This window comes from Lynx canadensis, chromosome A3 (assembly GCF_007474595.2).
Source record: "Lynx canadensis isolate LIC74 chromosome A3, mLynCan4.pri.v2, whole genome shotgun sequence".
Lineage (NCBI taxonomy): Eukaryota > Metazoa > Chordata > Mammalia > Carnivora > Felidae > Lynx > Lynx canadensis.
The window spans coordinates 54765665-54784641 of record NC_044305.1 but is presented as its reverse complement, the minus strand read 5'-3'; the positions used below and the strand labels follow the sequence as shown (position 1 = coordinate 54784641).

Below are 18977 nucleotides of genomic sequence, written 5' to 3'. Positions count from 1 at the left end.
CCAGCACAGAGCCCAATGCAGGGATTACACTCAGGACCCTGAGATTGTGACCTGAGCTGAGGTCAGGAGTCGGACACTTAACTGACTGAGCCACTCAGGTGCCTCTACATTTGCCTCTTTTTAAGGGAGTGGCATTTTACTCTTCATTCCCTGTGTGTCAGATATCACAACTAGTTGTCTTTGACCAATCAGTATCAAATGTGGATGTTTGTCATAGATAAGGAGGTGGCATATCACTTATAGGTATTTTGGGTTTTAATGTGTTGAAATGCTAGTAGTTTAAACTGCTATGTAAGCAGAAGCTTTTAAAAAGCAAGCTTTTGAGTGGGGGACAATTTCTAGTAGCTTTCTTAACAAGCCTTTTACCTGTTTCCAGACTCTTGCCAACTGAGTACTGTAATAAAGACAACTGTTTGAACATCCTGTTTTATGTAGAGACAGTGGCCTACAAGATCATTATTTGTTTTAAAATCTTTTTTCTTTTTGTTTCTATTTTCTGCTAGATACTAAGGCTAAGACACACCACAGGTGTAACAGCAAAGAAAAATGTTGCAGCCTTAAAACGTGAAACTTACACAGTGGATTTTATTAAAAAGCAGATTGAAGAGTTCAACATAGGAAAGAGACATTTAGCCAACATGATGGGAGAAGATCCAGAAACTTTTACGCAAGAGGATATTGATGTAAGTACAGTTACTCTGTTGGGAAACTAATTACTGTAGTTTTAACTGTTGAAATTACTTTTCTCCAGCTTGAGTTCTTTAGCTCTGTGTAAATTTTTTTTTTTTTTTTAAATTTTTTTTTTTTCAACGTTTATTTATTTTTGGGACAGAGAGAGACAGAGCATGAACGGGGGAGGGGCAGAGAGAGAGGGAGACACAGAATCGGAAACAGGCTCCAGGCTCTGAGCAGTCAGCACAGAGCCCGACGCGGGGCTCGAACTCACGGACCGCGAGATCGTGACCTGGCTGAAGTCGGACGCTTAACCGACTGCGCCACCCAGGCGCCCCTAGCTCTGTGTAAATTTTAATCAAACTGTCAGAATAAGGACAAATACCACTATGCGTTGCATGTTGGAACCAGCCTTTCGAAGAGAGAGATGCTACTCTGTATTTCAAGCATTATAAAGCAGAGTGAGTTTTAGATTTTAACGAGAAATGGATAACTTTATTGTTTCAAGGTCCTAGGAGCCACTATGAATGCTTATACACAATTTGGAAACATTTATCCAGTTGTGTAGTCTTAAACTCCACTTTCTTGCAAAATGATGATGCAAATATAGTCAAGTATACAGGAAATTCCATAAGTAAACCTGAGTCAAGTGTTTTTTATTATCTTAACTGTACATAAATTTTCAAAGTCAGGGCATGTTCTAAATGATTTGAGAGTTGAGAGTTAGAACTCTATTATTGTTCCACTCTTGAGTTGTTCTAACTCTCATAAAAGTAGTAATGATACATTTTTGCTAGACATGTCCCAACATAGTTAACAAAGATACTTAAAATTTAACAACTTTGTAACTTGTTCTAAGTTTTTTTTATTCTACTTTGCATTCCATTATAGTTGACATATAGTGTTATATTAGTTTCAGGGGTACAATATAGTGATTCAACACCATACAACACCCGGTGCTCGTCACAAGTGCACTCCTTCATCACTTATTTAACTCCATCCTCCTACCAACCTCCTGTCTGGTAACCATCAGTTTGTTCCTTATAGTTAAGAGTTTGGTTTTTGGTTTGCCTTTCTCTTTGTTTCCTTTGCTCATTTTGTTTTGTTTCTTAAATTCCATATAAATGAAATCATATAGTATTTGTCTTTCTCTGACTGACTTATTTCACGTAGCATTATACTCTCTAGCTCCATCCATGCCATTGCAAATGGCAAGATTTCATACTTTTTAATGGCTGAATAATATTCTTCTGTGTGTATGTGTGTATCGTATCTTCTTTATCCATTCATCTATCCATGGGCACTTGCGCTGCTTCCATGATTTGGCTGTTCTAGATAATGCTGCTATAAACATAGGGATGTGTGTATCCCTTTGAATTAGCGTTTTAGTATTTTCTGGGTAAATACTCAGTTGTGTCATTGCTGGATCATAGGGTAGTTCTATTATAGATAGATAGATAGATAGATAGATAGATAGATAGATAGATATAAATAATTTATCGTGAAGTTAGCTAACATACAGTGTATACAGTATGCTTTTGGTTTCAGGGGCAGATTCCCTTCATTCATCACTTACATACGACACCCAGCGCTCATCCCAACAAGTGCCCTCCTCATTGACCATCACCCATTTCCCCCTCTCCCGCCATTAACCCTCAGTTTGTTCACTGTATTTAAGAGTCTCCTATGGTTTGCCTCCCTCTCTGTTTGAAACTATTTTTCCCCTTCCCTTCCCCCATGGTCTTTTGTTAAGTTTCTCAAGTTCCACATATGAGTGAAAACATGTATCTCCCTTTCTCTGACTTCTTTCACGTAGCGTAATACCCTCCAGTTCCATCCACGTTGTTGCAAATAGCAGGATTTCATTCCTTCTCATTGCCGAGTAATATTCCATTGTGTATATAAACCACATCTTCTTTATCCATTCATCAGTCGATGGACATTTGGGCTCTTTCCATAATTTGGCTGTTGTTGAAAGCACTGCTATAAACATTGGGGTACATGTGCCCCTATGAATCAGCACTCCTGTATCCTTTGGATAAATTCCTAGTAGTGCTATTGCTGGGTCGTAGGGTGGTTCTGTTTTTAACTTTTTGAGAAACCTCCATACTGTTTTCCAGAGTGGCTGCACCAGTTTGCATTCCCACCAACAGTACAAGTAGGCTTCTTTTTCTCCACATCCTCTCCCAACACCTGCTGTTTCTTGTGTTGTTGGTTTTAGTAATTCTGACAGGCACGAGGTGATAGATATCTCATTGTAGTTTTGATTTGCATTTCCCTGTTCTCATGTCTGTTGGCCTTCTGGATGTCTTCTTTGGAGGAATGTCTGTTCATGTCTTCTGCCCATTTTTAATCGGATTATTTGCTTTTTGAATGTTGAATTATAGAAGTTCTTTATTATTTTGGATACTAATGAATTGCAAATATCTCCTCCCATTCCATAGGTTGCCTTTCACTTTGTTATTTCCTTCACTGTGCATAAGCTTTTATTTTGATATAGCCCCAGTGGTTTATTTTTGCTTTCATTTCCCTTGCCCCAGGAGACATATCTAGAAAAATGTTTCTGTGGCCAATGTCTGAGAAATTACTGCCTGTGCTTGGATCTCTTCTTGGATTTTTATGGTTTCAATTCTCACATTTAGGTCTCTAGTCCATTTTGGGTGTTTTGTTTTATTTGTTTTGTTATTGTTTTATTTTAAGAGAGAGGGGGCCCAAGTGAGCGAGGGGCAGAAAGTGGGAGAGACAGAGCGAGGGAGAGAGAATCTCATGAGGGAGAGACAGAGAGAGATTAGGAGAGAGGGAGAAGGGCTCACCCAAAGCAGGCTTGTGTTCACCAGAGCAGGACTCATGCTCACCCAAAGTGGGGCTCGAACTCACAAATTGTGAGATCATGACCTGAGCCAAAGTCAAGATGCTTAACCGACTGAGCCACCCAGGCGCCCTTTTAATGCATTTGAATTTATTTTTGTATATGGTGAAAGAAAGTGATCCTTTTGTATGTAGCTGTCCAGTTTTCCCAACGCCATTTGTTGAAGGGACTTTTTCCTATTGGATATTCTTTCCTGCTTTGTTGAAGATTAATTGACCATATAATTGTGAGTTTGTTTCTGGGTTTTCTATTCCATTCATCTGTGTGTCTGTTTTTGTGCCAGTACCATATGATCTTGATCACTACCACTTTGTAATATAATCTGAAGTCTAGAATTGTGAAACCTCCAACTTTGCTTTGCTTTTTTAAACTTGGCTTTGACTATTCAGGGTCTTTTGTGGTTCCTTATACATTTTAGGACTTTTTTGTTCTGTGAAAAATTCTGTTGGTATTTTGATAGGGTTTGCATTAAACGTGTAGGTTGTTTTGGGTAGTATAGACATTTTAACAATACTCGTTCTCCCAATCCATGAGCATGGAATGTCTTTCCATTTCTTTGTGTCGTCTTCAATTTCTTTCATTAGTGTTTTATAATTTTCAGAATATAAGTCTTTCACCTCTTTGGTTAGGTTTATTCCTAGGTATCTTATTGTTTTTGGTGCAGTTGTAAATGGGACTGTATTAATTTCTCTTTCTGCTTCTTCATTATTAGTGTGTAGAAATGCAGCAGATTCCTGCACATTGATTTTGTATCCTGTGACCTTACTGAATTCATTTATTCTAGTTTTTTGGTGGAGTCTTTAGGGTTTTCTATATGTAGTATCATGTCATCTACAAATAGTGAAAGTTTTACTTTGGATGCCTTTTTTTTTTCCTTCCTGTTGTCTAATTGCTGTGGCAACGACTTCTGGTACTATGTTGAATAAAAGTGGTGAGAGTGGACATCCTTGTCTTGTTCCTAACCTTAGGGGGAAAGCTCTCAGTTTTTCCCCGTTGAGTATGATGTTAGCTGTGGGTTTTTCTTTTATGGCCTTTATTATATTGAGGTATATTTCATTTAAACCTATTTTGTTAAGGGCTTTCATCTTGAATGGATGTTAAAATTTGTCAAATACTTCTTATGCATCTGCTGAGATGATCCTTTCTGTTATTGATGTGATGTATCACATTGATTGATTTGCAAATATTGAACCACCTTTGCATCCTGGGAATAAATCCCACTTGATTGTAGTGAATGATTTTTTTTTTTTTTTTAAGGTATTGTTGGATTCTGTTTGCCAGTATTTTCTTGAGGATTTTTGCATCGGTGTTTATCAGAGATATTTGCCTATAGTTCTCCTTTTTTGTGGTGTCTTTGTCTGGTTTTGGTATCAGAGTGATACTCTCTTTATAAAATGAATTTGGAAATTTTCCTTCTGTTTTTTGGAATAGTTTGAGTAGAACAGGTCTTAACTCTTCTTTAAATATTTAGTAGAATTTGTCTCTGGAGCCCTCTGGCCCTGGACTTTTTGTTTGTTAGGAGTTTTTTGATTACAGATTCAATCTTCTTGCTGGTAATCAGTCTGCTCAGATTTTCTATTTCCTGTTTCTTCAGTTTTGGTAAGTTATATGTTTCTAGGAATTTTTCCATTTCTTCTAGATTGTCCAATTTGTTGGCATATAGTTTTTCATAATACTCTCTTACAATTGTTTGTATTTCTGTGGCGTTGGTTGTTATTTCTCCTCTTTCATGGGTAATTTTGTTTATCTGAGTTTTTTGTTTTTTGTTTTTTGTTTTTTGTTTGTATGTTTGTTTTTGATGAGTCTGGGTAGAGTTTTATCAATTTTGTTGATTTTTTTCAACAAATCAACTCCTGGTTTCATTGATCTGTTGTTTTTTAGTTTGTGTATCATTTATTTCTGCTCTAATCTTTGTCATTTCCTTACTTCTGCTCGTTTGAGGTTGTATTTGTTCTTCATTTCCTAGTTCCTTTAGGTGTAAGAGTAGATTATTTGTGATTTTTCTTGCTTTTGAAGTAGGCCTGTGTTGCTATAAACTTTCCTCTCAGAACAGCTTTTGCTGCATCCCCCAAAGGTTTCAGGCTGTTATGTTTCATTTTCATTTATTTCCATGTACTGTTTGATTTCTTCTTTGATTTCTTGGTTGACTCATTCAGTGTTTAGTAGCATGTTATTTAACCTCCATTTATTTGTGCTCTTATCAGTTTTTTCTTGTGGTTTGTCTCTAAATTTATAGTATTTTGGTCAGAAAAGATGTATGGTATGACTTTGATCCTTTTGAATTTGCTGAAGCTTGTTATGTGGCCTAATATGTGATCTGTTCTGGAGAATGTTCCACATTCACTTGAAAAGAATGTTTATTCTGTTTGAGGATGGAATGTTCTGAATACATCTGTTAAATCCATCCATTCCAGTGTATATCATTCAAAGCCGCTGTTTTCCTTGTTGATTTTCTGTTTGGATGATCTATCCATCGCTATGAGTGGGGGTGTTAAAATCTGCTGCTATTACTGTGTTATTATCAATTAGCTCTTTTATGTTTGTTATTAATCATTTTATGTATTTGGATGCTCTCATGTTGGGTACATATATATATTTACAGTTGTTATATTGTCTTGTTGGATTGTCCCCTTTATTATTATATGATGTCTTTCTTTGTCTCTTTTCATAGACTTTGTTTTAAAGTCTATTTTTGTGGAGTGCCTGGGTGGCTCAGTCAGTTAAATGTCTGATTCTTGATTTTGGCTCAGGTCATGATCTCACGGTTCATGAGTTCAACCTCTGCCATTAGGCTCTGTGCTGAGTGTGCAGACAGAGCCTGCTTTGGATTCTCTCTCTCTCTCTCTCTCTCTCTCTGTCTCTCTCCCCACCCCCCCACCCCTCTCCCGCTTGCTTACACTCTCTCATAAATAAGTAAATAACCTTAAAAAAATGGTCGGTTTTTGTCCAATGTAAGTATTGCTAATCCAGCTCTTTTTTTTTTGACATCCATTTACATGAAGTTTCTTCCCCCTCACTTTCAGTCTGCAGGTGTCCTTAGGTCTGAAATGAGTCTCTTGTAGGCATCGTATAGATGGGTCTTGTTTTATCCACTCTGTCACTGTATGTCTTTTGATTGGAGCGCTTAGTCCATTTACATTCAAAGTAATTATTGATAGATATGTATTTATTGCCATTTTGTTACTTGTTTTGTGGTGGTTCATGTAGTTTTCTGCACGCAGTATGCTCTCACTTGCAAATAGGAACAGCTTAACTTCTTTCCTTCTAGTCTGGATCCATTTTATTTCTTTTTCTTCTCTAATTGCCACGTCTAGACATTCCAGTAATGTTGAACAGAAATGGCAAGGGTAGACATCCTCATCTTGTTTCTGATCTTAGGGGAAAAGCATTCGGTCTTTCACCAATAAATACATTAGCAATGGGCTTTTTGCAGATACTCTTATCAGGCATAGGCAATTCCATACCCAATTTCTTGGGTATTTTTATTGTAAAGAGGTACTGGATATTGTCAAATGCTTTTTATTTTTATTTTTATTTTTTGCTTTTATTGAGACGATCATGCCTTTTATTGGTATGGCATGTCACTGTAGTTAATTTTTTTATGTTTTTATCATTATTAAGTTAGAGTAGTAACAGCTACTTTCATGTTGTAAAACTGAAGAGATAAGCATAAGCAAAAAAAAAAAAATTATGACATAGCAAATCGCAAAGTCAGTCATAAAGGAGGGTCTCATTTTACCGACAGATTTGTTCTGGACTTGATGGAAGCAAATGCTGATTTTCTAATTATTATTATTATTTTATTTACATAAATTGATGTGGATGTTAAACTAACCTTGTGTTCCTGGAATAAATCTCACTTTGTGTGGGTCATCTTTTTTATGTGTTTCTGGAGTTAGTTTGCTAGCATTTTGTGGAGGATTTTTGTATCTGATTGATACTGATCTGTGGTTTTCTTGTAATGTCTTCGTCTCATTTTGAATTCAGGGTAATATTTGGCTTCATTGAAAGAGTTGTGGGTGTTTTCTTCTGTTTTCACAAGAGTTTGTGAACAGTTGGTATTCTTTAAATGTTTGGTTGAATTCATTTGGGCCTGGGATTTCTTTGTGGTTGGTTTTCTTTTTACTGCTGTTTGCATTTAAAACTGGTTCTCCTCAGGGCACCTGGGTGGCTCAGTCGGTTGAGCTTCCGACTTCAGCTCAGGTCATGATCTCACCACTCGTGAGTTCGAGCCCCGCATCGGGCTCTGTGCTGACAGCTCAGAGCCTGGAGCCAGCTTTGGACTCTGTGTGTGTGTGTGTCTCTCTCTCTGCCCCTCCTCCGCTCATGCTCGCACGCGCTCGCTCTCTCTCTCTCTCTCAAAAATAAACAAAGATTCCAAAAAAAAAAAATTAAAAAAAAAACAAAACAATAAAACTGGTTCTCCTCTCTCTTCTTGGGACCTGTGTGCCCCTGAGTAACTGTTGTCAGCAAGAGGATCCCACTACCCAACTGAGTTTACCACTATGGCATTTTTGAGGATCTTTACTACCTTTCTGGGCATATGGGGCATATTTAGCTTATAGAAAGAAATAAATTCCTTCAGTGGCTTTGTAATTCTGTCTGAGAAGATAACCATTTTCACACTGTTAGTATTAAAAATTAACTGTGTGGTTTGGAGTGGTTATTTCATTGCTTAGATACTTAATCAGAATATTAGTTTGGGATGTTAAAAATACTTTCAAGAGGATTTAACTTCTAGGTAGCAGACACAGTCTATAATTTAATTCATTTACCTGCTTGAAAGTCTAGGCTCACTGTGTAATTTTCACATTGGTAAATTAGGTGCCATTATATTCAGATTAAACGATTTGTTATTTTATATATTTTAGAAATTGGTTTTTCCGTACTACTTATCCAATTGCTAAAATAATGATAGCTGAAACTATCTGTAAAATGTACTTAAGCAAAAATATTTAAGATTGAAAACAACTTTCATATATGAAGATATCTTTAAAATTTGTTAAGGTGTTTGCCACAGACACACATGGGTGTCTCCATCTAGCGTATTCTTTTTGTATTATTAGAGGAATCTAAAAGGATCCTATCATTCAGTCAGGTTGAAACAATATGTTTTGTTCTGGTTCTTACAATATAGAATTGCTTTCCGGAGAAGAGGTATTTAAAATCAGTATGTGAATGTGAGAGGTGACAGCTTCTCTGTTCTTTTAAAACTGCATGTGTGCATGCAGATGGTGAAGGTAACTTGTTATTTTGTGTCCTTTTGCTAATAGAATATAGTAAAAATCTCACTTAGATTTAGCCAATAGAGTGATAAAATCATGAATTAACATGAAAGCCATCCAACTGCGTCTTTAAAATTTTCTAAAATGAAGCGGAATTTCTTGTGTTGTAAGGAATACATATATCTACGGAACATATAGGACTTTGTTGTTAAATTTAAGTTTTTTTTTTTGTTTGTTTTTTTTTTAAAGAGATTCATTGTAGTTGAAGTGATGCTTTTGAAAGATGCAGAACCTGGAATCAGGAGATTCCTTGCAGTGTCACTAACCACTATAATGTTTGGCAAGTCACAGCACTCTGTCACTTGATTTTCTCATCTCTAAAATAATACCTGTTTGCCTACCTCAGAATATAAGTAGAGTATGAGATTAATGCAGCGTGTTATTGTTCTCATTACTGTTAAATGTCATAAGTAAAATCTACTATAATTTGAATCATTCACTAGTTCTCTAATTACCTTTGTCACACACATCTCCCATCCCACCTAAGACTGGATGTCGAGGAGAATAATAGGAAGTGCCGTTGAGTATATTGATTTATCACTGAGTGAGTGGAACCAGAGATTGCGTTGTAGCCACAGGTTGGATTTGGTCTCACCTAGCACACTGCCTAAATGCCTGTGTGGAAGTGAATGGTGACCCCAGTGACATAATTCTGCCGTGTTGGACTTCCCTGCAAGTGATTGATCTGCCTCACTAAGTCTCACATTTAAATCAATTAGCTCTGGGCATTTTATTAAATTTAGTGGACTGTTTTGGCATCTAAGTAGATGTAAAAGCAAAAAAGGACAGAGACAACCAGCTCAATTCTTTAACCAAAGAATTAAAATTATATATACCTATTGCAGTTCCTGTTTGTGTGTGTGTTTTCAAACCTATTATTTGTGTTTGAGCTTTGGCGGTATATATAACCGGAAAGAGTATATAGCTGATGAGTCTTATGTAGCGTTTCCATACTGACACAATGCTTAATTATTTCTAAAGACAAAACCAAATAAATTTCGGATACCCAAAATCAGGAAAATGCTTTAAACTTCCAGATAATCTTTTGGAAGAACACTGTGATTGCTTTTACATATTTAGAAGTTGTAATGCTTTTTTGTAATGTGTTTAAGAATTTAAAACCAGGTACAGTAATTTTTCTCTTATTTTATATGATGAGGAAATTAGATAATCTGCAAAAGTGAAGTTTCCAGATAAGGGAAACTATTTTTAATTATTATCTGTAATGAAAAATACCACCACTTATCAAAAACCTCCTATGTATGTGCAAGATGCTGTCTGGGAGCCTGGTATACATGACCACATTCAATCTTTATAAAAACCTTATGGGGTCAGTATTTACTGTTGAGGAGTCCGGGGCTGGCCAGGTCTTTCTGTATGCAAAGCCTGTTTTTCCACACTTTCAAAGATTAATTTTTTGGGTAACATTTTCTAAAATAAATGATGGTCTCCCCAGCTTTATTTAGCAGAGTATAGGGAGTGTAATTTAACCTTACCACGCCTCAGGATTTTCCTTTTAGCATGGTTGTTGAGCTGTGATAACCCTGACTGTGGCTCGTCGTTCCTGTTTGTCCCTGTACTGAGTGGCCTGGCTATGCTTTATTGCTGATCCCTGCCATCTCCTTTCCTGTCAAGATGTCTGTGAGTCTGCCTCTGGCTGCTGTCCCCTCCAGCCTTCTGGCATAACTAAACTTGTTAGGCCTGAGAATTAAAACTAACAGCCACTGAACTTGGCATGAGGACCTGCGTGTCCTTCCTACTAAGTAAAATCGTGAATTTATTGTCGGCTAATTCAGCTCTTTGTAGGCATTTTTCTGTGGATTTCTAGGTTTAGAACTTGATTGCAGAAGGCTGAACTTGAATAGAAATCTGGCCCTACTGAGTGCAGCATATAGAATATGTGAAATTATACCTTGCTAATCTTACATGCTATGTATGTATAGCATGTATAAAGGCTTTTAAAAAGAGTACAGGGGACCCCGGGTGCCTCATTCGCTTGAGTGTCTACTCACTTGAGTGTCCACCTGATTTAGCTCAGGTCACGATCTCACGGTTTGTGAGTTCGAGTCCTACATTGGGCTCTGCACTGACAGTGCAGAGCCTGCTTGGAATTCTCTCTCTCTGCCCCTCCCCTACTTGCATGTTCTCTCTCTCTCTCTCAAAATAAACTTAAAAAATACTTTAAAAAAAAGATTACAGGGGCGCCTGGGTGGCGCAGTCGGTTAAGCGTCCGACTTCAGCCAGGTCACGATCTTGCGGTCCGTGAGTTCGAGCCCCGCGTCGGGCTCTGGGCTGATGGCTCAGAGCCTGGAGCCTGTTTCCGATTCTGTGTCTCCCTCTCTCTCTGCCCCTCGCCCGTTCATGCTCTGTCTCTCTCTGTCCCAAAAATAAATAAACATTGAAAAAAAAAATTAAAAAAAAAAAAAAGATTACAGTTGTGGATTTGCAAAATAAAAAGAGGTATATATGTTATAAAATTTTCTGAATAAAAATAATTCTTGTCACTTTTAATATTTACTTAAAAGTTACATTATTTAGAAGTTTATTATTAAAGCTACAGCACTGTGTATTGGCTAGCATTTTTTTGTATGTGTGCAAAATTACTTTGCTGTATTTAATGCTCAATCTTGGTATTGTATTGATGTGAAAAAAATTTTTAGTTTGTGAAATAACAAATTAACTAGAAAGAAATTAGTCATGGGCAAAGTAGATTTTCTGCATTTCAAGATAGTTTAATTTTTGCCTACTATTTTAAGTTCTTTTGAAAAGAAAGAAACCACTCGTTGCACTTCCCCACTGAACCACTATGATGCTACTTTACCTCCAGCAGATCTGAGAGGGTCGGTCCCCTCTCACAGTCAGTAGTGTATATGGTCACTTGCTGGAAATACTTAAATGCTATGCTGAATGTTTTGAAAATCTGTCTTAATCCTGTGGTTCTCAACTCCTGTTCCTTAAACCTTTCACAGATTACTGCCAAATGTTGATCACCATGTAAAAAATATTTTGGTCTATAAACCGTACGGTTACCATGAGGAGGATTGAACTGTCAGATTGAATAGTGAGCCGAGTGGGTTCTGTATTCAATGTGAAACAGTTCCAACTTGGCCAAGAGAAGACTATGTGTACGGAGACTGTAAAGAAATAAGCCCCCAGCGTGTAATGGAGGCAGGGCTGCATCCGTTTTCCTTAGTGACCCAAGGCAAAAGGCTGGTCCAGTGACATTGTAACACATTGTTATGCTAGAGTAGACAGTGGGTTACGGTTATTTCAAAATCATGCTATCAGCACCCAAAGAAGTTGAGGACCACTGCTATTTGCATTTCCCTTTTTGAATTAAGTAGTATCACTTACCAGTTTTAAGTTGGAGACATTTCGGTTGTGTTAAACGTTATGGATACAGAATTGCACTTGCATTTACTAATGTCTTTATTTGGGAATTAAAAGTTAAGTTCTACATTACTATAGCATTTCAGGAAAAAAGCCAGCAAATTGATATATAACACTGCTGAAGTCTACCAATTACTTTTTAATTGGTATTATAGACCTCATTCTGAAACCAGAATGTTTTATTCTCCTAAGTGTGAATATGCTGTATGAAGTTTCTCTAATTGATTTGCTGTGCCCATTCCATTTGATGTATCATTTTTCACAATATTTCATAATTTGTGCTCACTTCTAATGAACAGAGTCGTTAGGACAGGCATGTCTAAGTACAACTGACAGCTAACATTAGGTGCCAGATGCAGTTTATAAAGCTATGTAGAACTGTAGAGAACAGTTTAAATAAATTAGCACCTGTACATTAGTCTCACTTGCTGGTAATTTATAAGCGAATCAGTAGAGATGACATTTAGGTAAGTCATTGATCAAGTTAACAGCTGCAAACCCACTGCCCAGCTGGGATACCTAATTAATAGAGATTGCATTCCTGACCCGGTGCTCCTCCTGGGTTGAGCCTGCAGTCCTTTTATACTTTGATTTAAGCCTAAGAATGTAGTTAAATACTTCGCCTTCATTTTAGAGAACGCTTGAATTACCCAGTGTTCTAGTTAGACACCTAGAAATGTAAGACACATATTTACGAGATGAGAATTACCTTACTCCGTGACTTATGTGGATGAATTTTTTTTTAATTTACATTCTTTATTTTTGTCAGTATTTTTTTGTTTTAGATTCAGGTAAACCATGCTGTCATCCAATAAATATTTTTAAATCTTTATTTTATTTCGAGGGGGAGGGTGGAAAGGCGGGGGGAGAGAGAGAGAGTGAGAGAGAATCCTAAGCAGGCTCTGCACTGTCAGCACAGAGCCCGATCTCACAAACCGTGAGGTCATGAGCTGAGCCGAAATCAAGAGTTGACTTAATCGATGGAGCCACTTAGGTGCCTCTAAATTTTTAAAGGTTTCTGTACTTATCATTAAATGTATGCTCCACTTTTTTTATTTCCAAAAGAAGCAGGATTTTTGTGGTTTGTTTTTTTGTTTTTGTGACAACCCAACTATTGAACCTGCATCATGTATATAACGGTTTTTTTTTCAAATTTGATGTAACACCTAATATTTAAAATACCTAAGAACTTTGCCAAGTTGAATTCCAGAACTTAATATAGGAAATGTTAATCTAGAACTTATTATAAGAAAATACTTTTTTTCCCCCTATCCCTATGGCTCAGAGTTTCTTCTGAGTGAACTTAAGTCTGAAAGATTAAGTCATCAGCAACCTTAAATCAGAGTCAGGCAATGATTTGGCATCTACTTCAGGTGTATAATCGTAGACATTGATGATGTTTGCACACGAGTGTCAACTACAAGCTACACCCAGAATCTGGTTCCTACTAAGAAAAGGTTCTCTTGAAACCCAAATGCTAGCCTAAGACAAGTACCGATGTTGAGCTAGTAATACTGTTTTCAAGTTTCTTGAAGAAAATTGGTCCCCTACTGATATACAGTTGGCCTTTCCACAGCACAGGGTTCAGGGGTGCCAACCCCCTGTAGAGTCGAAAATCCTCAGAGAACTTCTGGCTCCCCTAAATGTCACTTAGCTACTTATTAATGGCCTCCTGTTGACCAGAAGCTCTATCGATAACCTTGTATCGATACAGTTGATTAGCACATACCTTGTATGTTGTGCGTATTATACACTATGCAGTTACAATAAAGCAAACTAGAAAAAAGAGAGTGTTAAGAAAATCACAAGGAAAATACATTTACAAGTACTGCACTGTGTTTATCAGAACAAAACTCAGCGCATACCAGGGACTCACAGGAATTGAAACCTGTGTCGTTCACTGGTCAAATGCATATATTTCTGTTTTTTGTTTCTGTGGAAGAATTGGCTGTTTCTTAGTTTATGTAATAGTTTTTTATGTAGATTGCTTAGAAGTGAAACAATGCTTTTTTCAGATGATTAGGAAACCTCCGTTAATTCTACTGTAGTTGATACATGTGGTCCAAGTGGGCTAAACCACAGTTCAGATGTGAACTGCCAGTTCTTCTCTAATTTTAAGATACTTGAGGTCCTAGGCCATGTCCTGCTGGTGCTTTTTCTCTAGTGCCCAGTAAGCGCCACACATGTGCCAGGAACCCTGGAACATTACAGGGGACGAGTTTACATTAGCAGAGAGTCAAATATTTCTCTCACCGCCTTCCTTCACTGATTTTCTGGTTGACTTAACCTCACCTATCTTAATATTTCAATTCTCCGTTTTTTTATCATGCTAATGTAGATACTTCTGAATAACATCAGGAAAACTTTTTAAAAAAGTATTTTAACACTTTCTTTGCCTTTGTTTCTCATTTTCGTTTCTGGTACTTCTAAAACTTTCCCAACCAAATCTTTACCTTAATTTAAAATTAAAAGAAATTTTTTTAATGTTTATTCATTTTTGAAAGATAGAGAGACAGAGGACAAGCAGGGATGGGGTGTGGAGAGAGGGAGACATAGAATCTGAAGCAGGCTCCAGGCTCTGAGCTGTCAGCACAGAGCCTGACGCAGGGCTCGAACTCCCGAACCGCGAGATCATGACCTGAGCCAAAGTCAGGTGCTCAACTGACTGAGCCATGCTGGCACCCCACCTTAATTCAAAATTTTGTGTGAAAAAGCCCTTCTGCCCCTAACCATTCTTGCTGCTGCTTCTTTGTTATACTTATTTGAAATACGGTCCTGAGCCTTATGTTGAATTAGGAATAGTATTGTTAGGTATTGTGTATTTTGGGAAGCCCCGAGGACTCAAGGCGTGAGCCCGTGGAAGACTTTATCTTCTATGAGATGTTTTTCAGGTGCGGGGCAGAGGCTGTCGTTTTAAGGAGTGAGGGTGAAGCTGTATGCCATCTGCAGGGAGAGCTTGGGGAAGTCTCTCGAGTGTGTGGCTTCGGAGAGAAACTGATTGAGGAAGCCAAAGGGGCAAATTAGTGGCAGTATGGAGAGAGGTGGAGAGGTAGATGCCGTATTTGGAAGGGCTTGCACAAATCCCTTTCTGCTAAAGTGTCAGGTCCCCGTGCCCTAACAGACCCCCGTAGGGGTTTGGGATGTGCCTGCCTGGCCTTGATTACACACAAGTCATCCTGGTCAAGGAAGGTGAAATCTTATCCCTGGGTAAGGAGACAGTCTGAAAGGCAGGAAGCAGGAAAGCTGTCGTGTTCCCTGGTGGGTCTCGTCGCAGGGGCCGGTACCCTTACAGCTGATGGCAGAGCTTCTGTAACGAGATGGCAGTGACTTGGGTGACACCGTGCTCGGAGGTTGGTGCTGGCACCGCAGACTGCAGCGCACACGCACGGTCTCATACTTTGCAAACGTGCACAGTGTCCAGGAGCTGTGTCACTACCAGCAGCGGTAGAGAAAGCTGATGGGTGCCTGCCTCCCCTCACCATTTCTGCCTTTAAGGTGGCGGTGGGGACCTGGACTGAATGCGCTGCAGACACTGGGAGAGGGTTCCCTGGAGGGCATGTTGCAGACGAGGCTCTGTCCTCATGGGCTCTGGAGGATGACCTTGTTCCGTCAGGTGGGCGTTCCGAGGCCACAAGAAAGAAGGGGATGCTTGTCATTTTGGTTGATTTTTTCTTCCTTTTGCTTTGTTCCTAGGAGGAAAGAGGTGCAAAACAAGCAGGAGTTTTCAGTGTTGGTCACAACTCAGTATTTACATCTTTTTCTTTCCAGTAGCAAGTTAAGATTAACTGGAAAGGAACAAACGGGGGTGGCAGGAGCCGCCAACTGTAATAAGGGCCCCTGAATTAATAAACATTACAAGAGGACTAATTGGGTATCTGTGGAGTCTTGTGATATTACTTTCATTTTCACCCCACGTGAGTGTTCGTGTGTGTATGTATATGCCTAGGTTTTCCTGCCACTTACTGTATATAAATGTTTCTGCCTCCTGTCCCCAGCATTCAAATTCAGGCAGAAATGGGGTATAGAATCCAAGTTCTGAGACACAGTTAAGTTAAAGTCATTCTGGTTAGTAGCAGAGGGCCTCAGTGGTATCAAGAGAAATGTCAGGAAATTTGACTTTCTACAGCTTTCCCTGATGCTGAGTTCTCCATCCAAGCCCCCAAGGAATCAAATCACAGATCCAGAGTATTAAAATGCCCTCACCTCACAGAAGAGAAAACTAGGAATGGCTATCAAGTTCATTAAAGTGAACTAACGTTAAAGTTTAGTTCCTCAGTCACACTTGCCACGTGTCAAGTGCATCATGGCCGCGTGGGCTACTGGCTGTCGTATCAGCCAGCACAGATTATAGAATATTTCCATAATCGGAGAGACTTCCTTTGGACTGTGTTGACCAGAAGATTGCTCCGTCATTTCCCACCAAGTGAGAATTTGTATTTTTTGCCTTGTCTTATTTGAAAGAAAGAGAACACTTTGGAAGTATAAGTAATATCATTCTGTGATTTCATTTTATATTGTCTTTCATTAAAACAATTCAAAATACCTGAAATACTGGTTTTGAAAACAGTTCAAAAATACACTGAAAGAATCAATAGAGATTTAGAAGTGTAGACAATAGTTGCTTATATCTGACTGAAACAGCAGTTGCTTATATCTGACAATAGTTGCTTCTATCTGAACTGAAAAAAATTTCAGTTCAATTGTAAAAGAATAAGATTCATCACTTGTATGTGTGTATGTATATGTGTATACACACACACACACACACACACACACACACACACACATCTATGTATTTATGTAGGTATATTAAACATGGGGGTAGAAGCCAGAACTGAAAAAGCGAAATATTCTAGGCTAATAGCAATAGCAGTAAACATGAATTTGTATACTTTTTCCTGTGAAAATTTCAGTCATACAGAAAAGGAGACTTCATTGTACAATGCATACCCGATGACCGTCACCTAGTTTAAATAACTTGACATCTTGCCATATTTACTTCACCTTCATATTTTGTGGCTGAACTACTTTCTCTTAAAGTCAATTACAAACATTAGGGTACTTTAGCCCTTCATGCATGAGTGCATATCTCCAAAAAATTGGGATGTTTTCCTGTACAACCGCAATACCATTATCACGTTTAACAAAATTAATTTGAATATAGTCTGTAGCAGGGTGTGAGAACATTTATATATTAATCTGTATTTCAGTTTCCCCAATTGTCTATAAAATGTTCTATTTTCTAGTTGATTCACTTGAGGACTCTGCAGTCAATTTGGTTCTTGATTTATCCCTTGAGTACAGTATTACCCTTCTGTCTGTGGTTTTGTTTTCTGTGGTTCCAGTGATCTGTGGTGAGTCCCAGTCCAGAAGCACATGATCCTCTCTCTGCCATATCAGAAGGTCATTAGTAGCCTAATACTACGTTACAGTGTCTACATCACTCACCTCACTTCATCCCATCGTGTAGGTATTTTATCATCTCAGACGATATTATCACCTAATAATATGGTGAGGAATTATGAATTAGTAAATATGTGTTAATTTGCTTTTAGCTGAGATTTTTTTTTTAAGACAGTGCTACTTTTCCTCATCCTTTCAGGAAACTGCAGAGTATATCTAGCAGATTCTTTATTGGCTTGCTTTTATTTTTTCAAAACTGAGATTGCCTGTAAGATGTAGACGCCCCTTGCAGTCAACACTTTATTTTCAAGTTCTGCCAATTAACTTCCTCATGACTTATCTGAGTCTTAGTTTTCATGAGAAATCCAGCTGTGGGATGGAATTCTTTACATTTTCATTCTCTTCTTGGACTCCTAAGTTAATGGTAAGTTTTATATTTGAAAATGATGCCAGTAACAGCTTGAACCGAATTTGAAAGTTGGTTGGATTTCCCCCCTGTAATTATGGAGCGCTCACCCCCAGCTGAAGAGCTGTCCTTTAGTCCTCCCCGCTAATACTCTCCCCCAGGCCTGGAGTCAGTAGCCCCTTGGCCAAGATGTCTGACCAGCCTTGTGTCCGACTGTGGGAACCAGGCCTGAAGTCTAGGTGGCCCACAGGTGCTGTAGGCTCTTGGTGGCCCTGCTGAGACCGGTTAGATTTGGAAAGATCTGGCTGACTTATTTTTTAATTTTTAACATTTTCCTCAGTTTTTTATTTTGACATTTTTCGAATTTCCAGGAAATTTGAATATTCAACGAATACAAACATGCACATGCATATATACGTATACTTTTCACATAGATTTGCCAGTTAACGTTTTGCCACATTCCCTTTCTCTCTGTACATTAAAGCTTTTTTTGAATAAGCCGTTGAAAATGCAGATATAACACTTAACCCCTAAATGGTTCAGCATGTACCGCTAAATACATACAACCTTTATACCATTTTTTCCACAATACCACTATTGTACCTAAATGCAATTATAATAATTCTATAATGTCATGCATTATATAGTCTACACTTAAATTTTCTCAATTTTCTCCCAAATGCCTTTATAGCCAGCTAGTTTTGTAGAACTCAAGACCATTTGTCTTCTACAGTTATCCCACATTCTGGCTTTCTACTTCCTTGTGATTAGATTTAGAGTATATACAGATAGTTCTCCCATGATATTGTGTACTTCTTGTTCCCTCACACCGGGAGGTACATCGTGAGTTTGTCCCACTACTGATTGTACATCTTATCCCTTGGTTAAAAGTAGTAAGTAACCGCTAGACCTCTTTATTGTAAAAGGAACTTCTTCCCCGCCTTGTAACTGG

At 38.1% G+C, this 18977-nt stretch overlaps 1 protein-coding gene across 1 annotated transcript in view; it reads left to right on the top strand.

The window, feature by feature from the left end:
* MRPS9 (mitochondrial ribosomal protein S9) overlaps positions 1-18977 on the top strand; it is a 65546-nt gene that overhangs the window by 11439 nt on the left and 35130 nt on the right. Inside the window, exon 2 of the mRNA XM_030310314.1 lies at positions 504-683. Within this exon, the coding sequence (XP_030166174.1) occupies positions 504-683 (180 nt within the window). The remainder of the gene's footprint in view (positions 1-503; positions 684-18977) is intronic.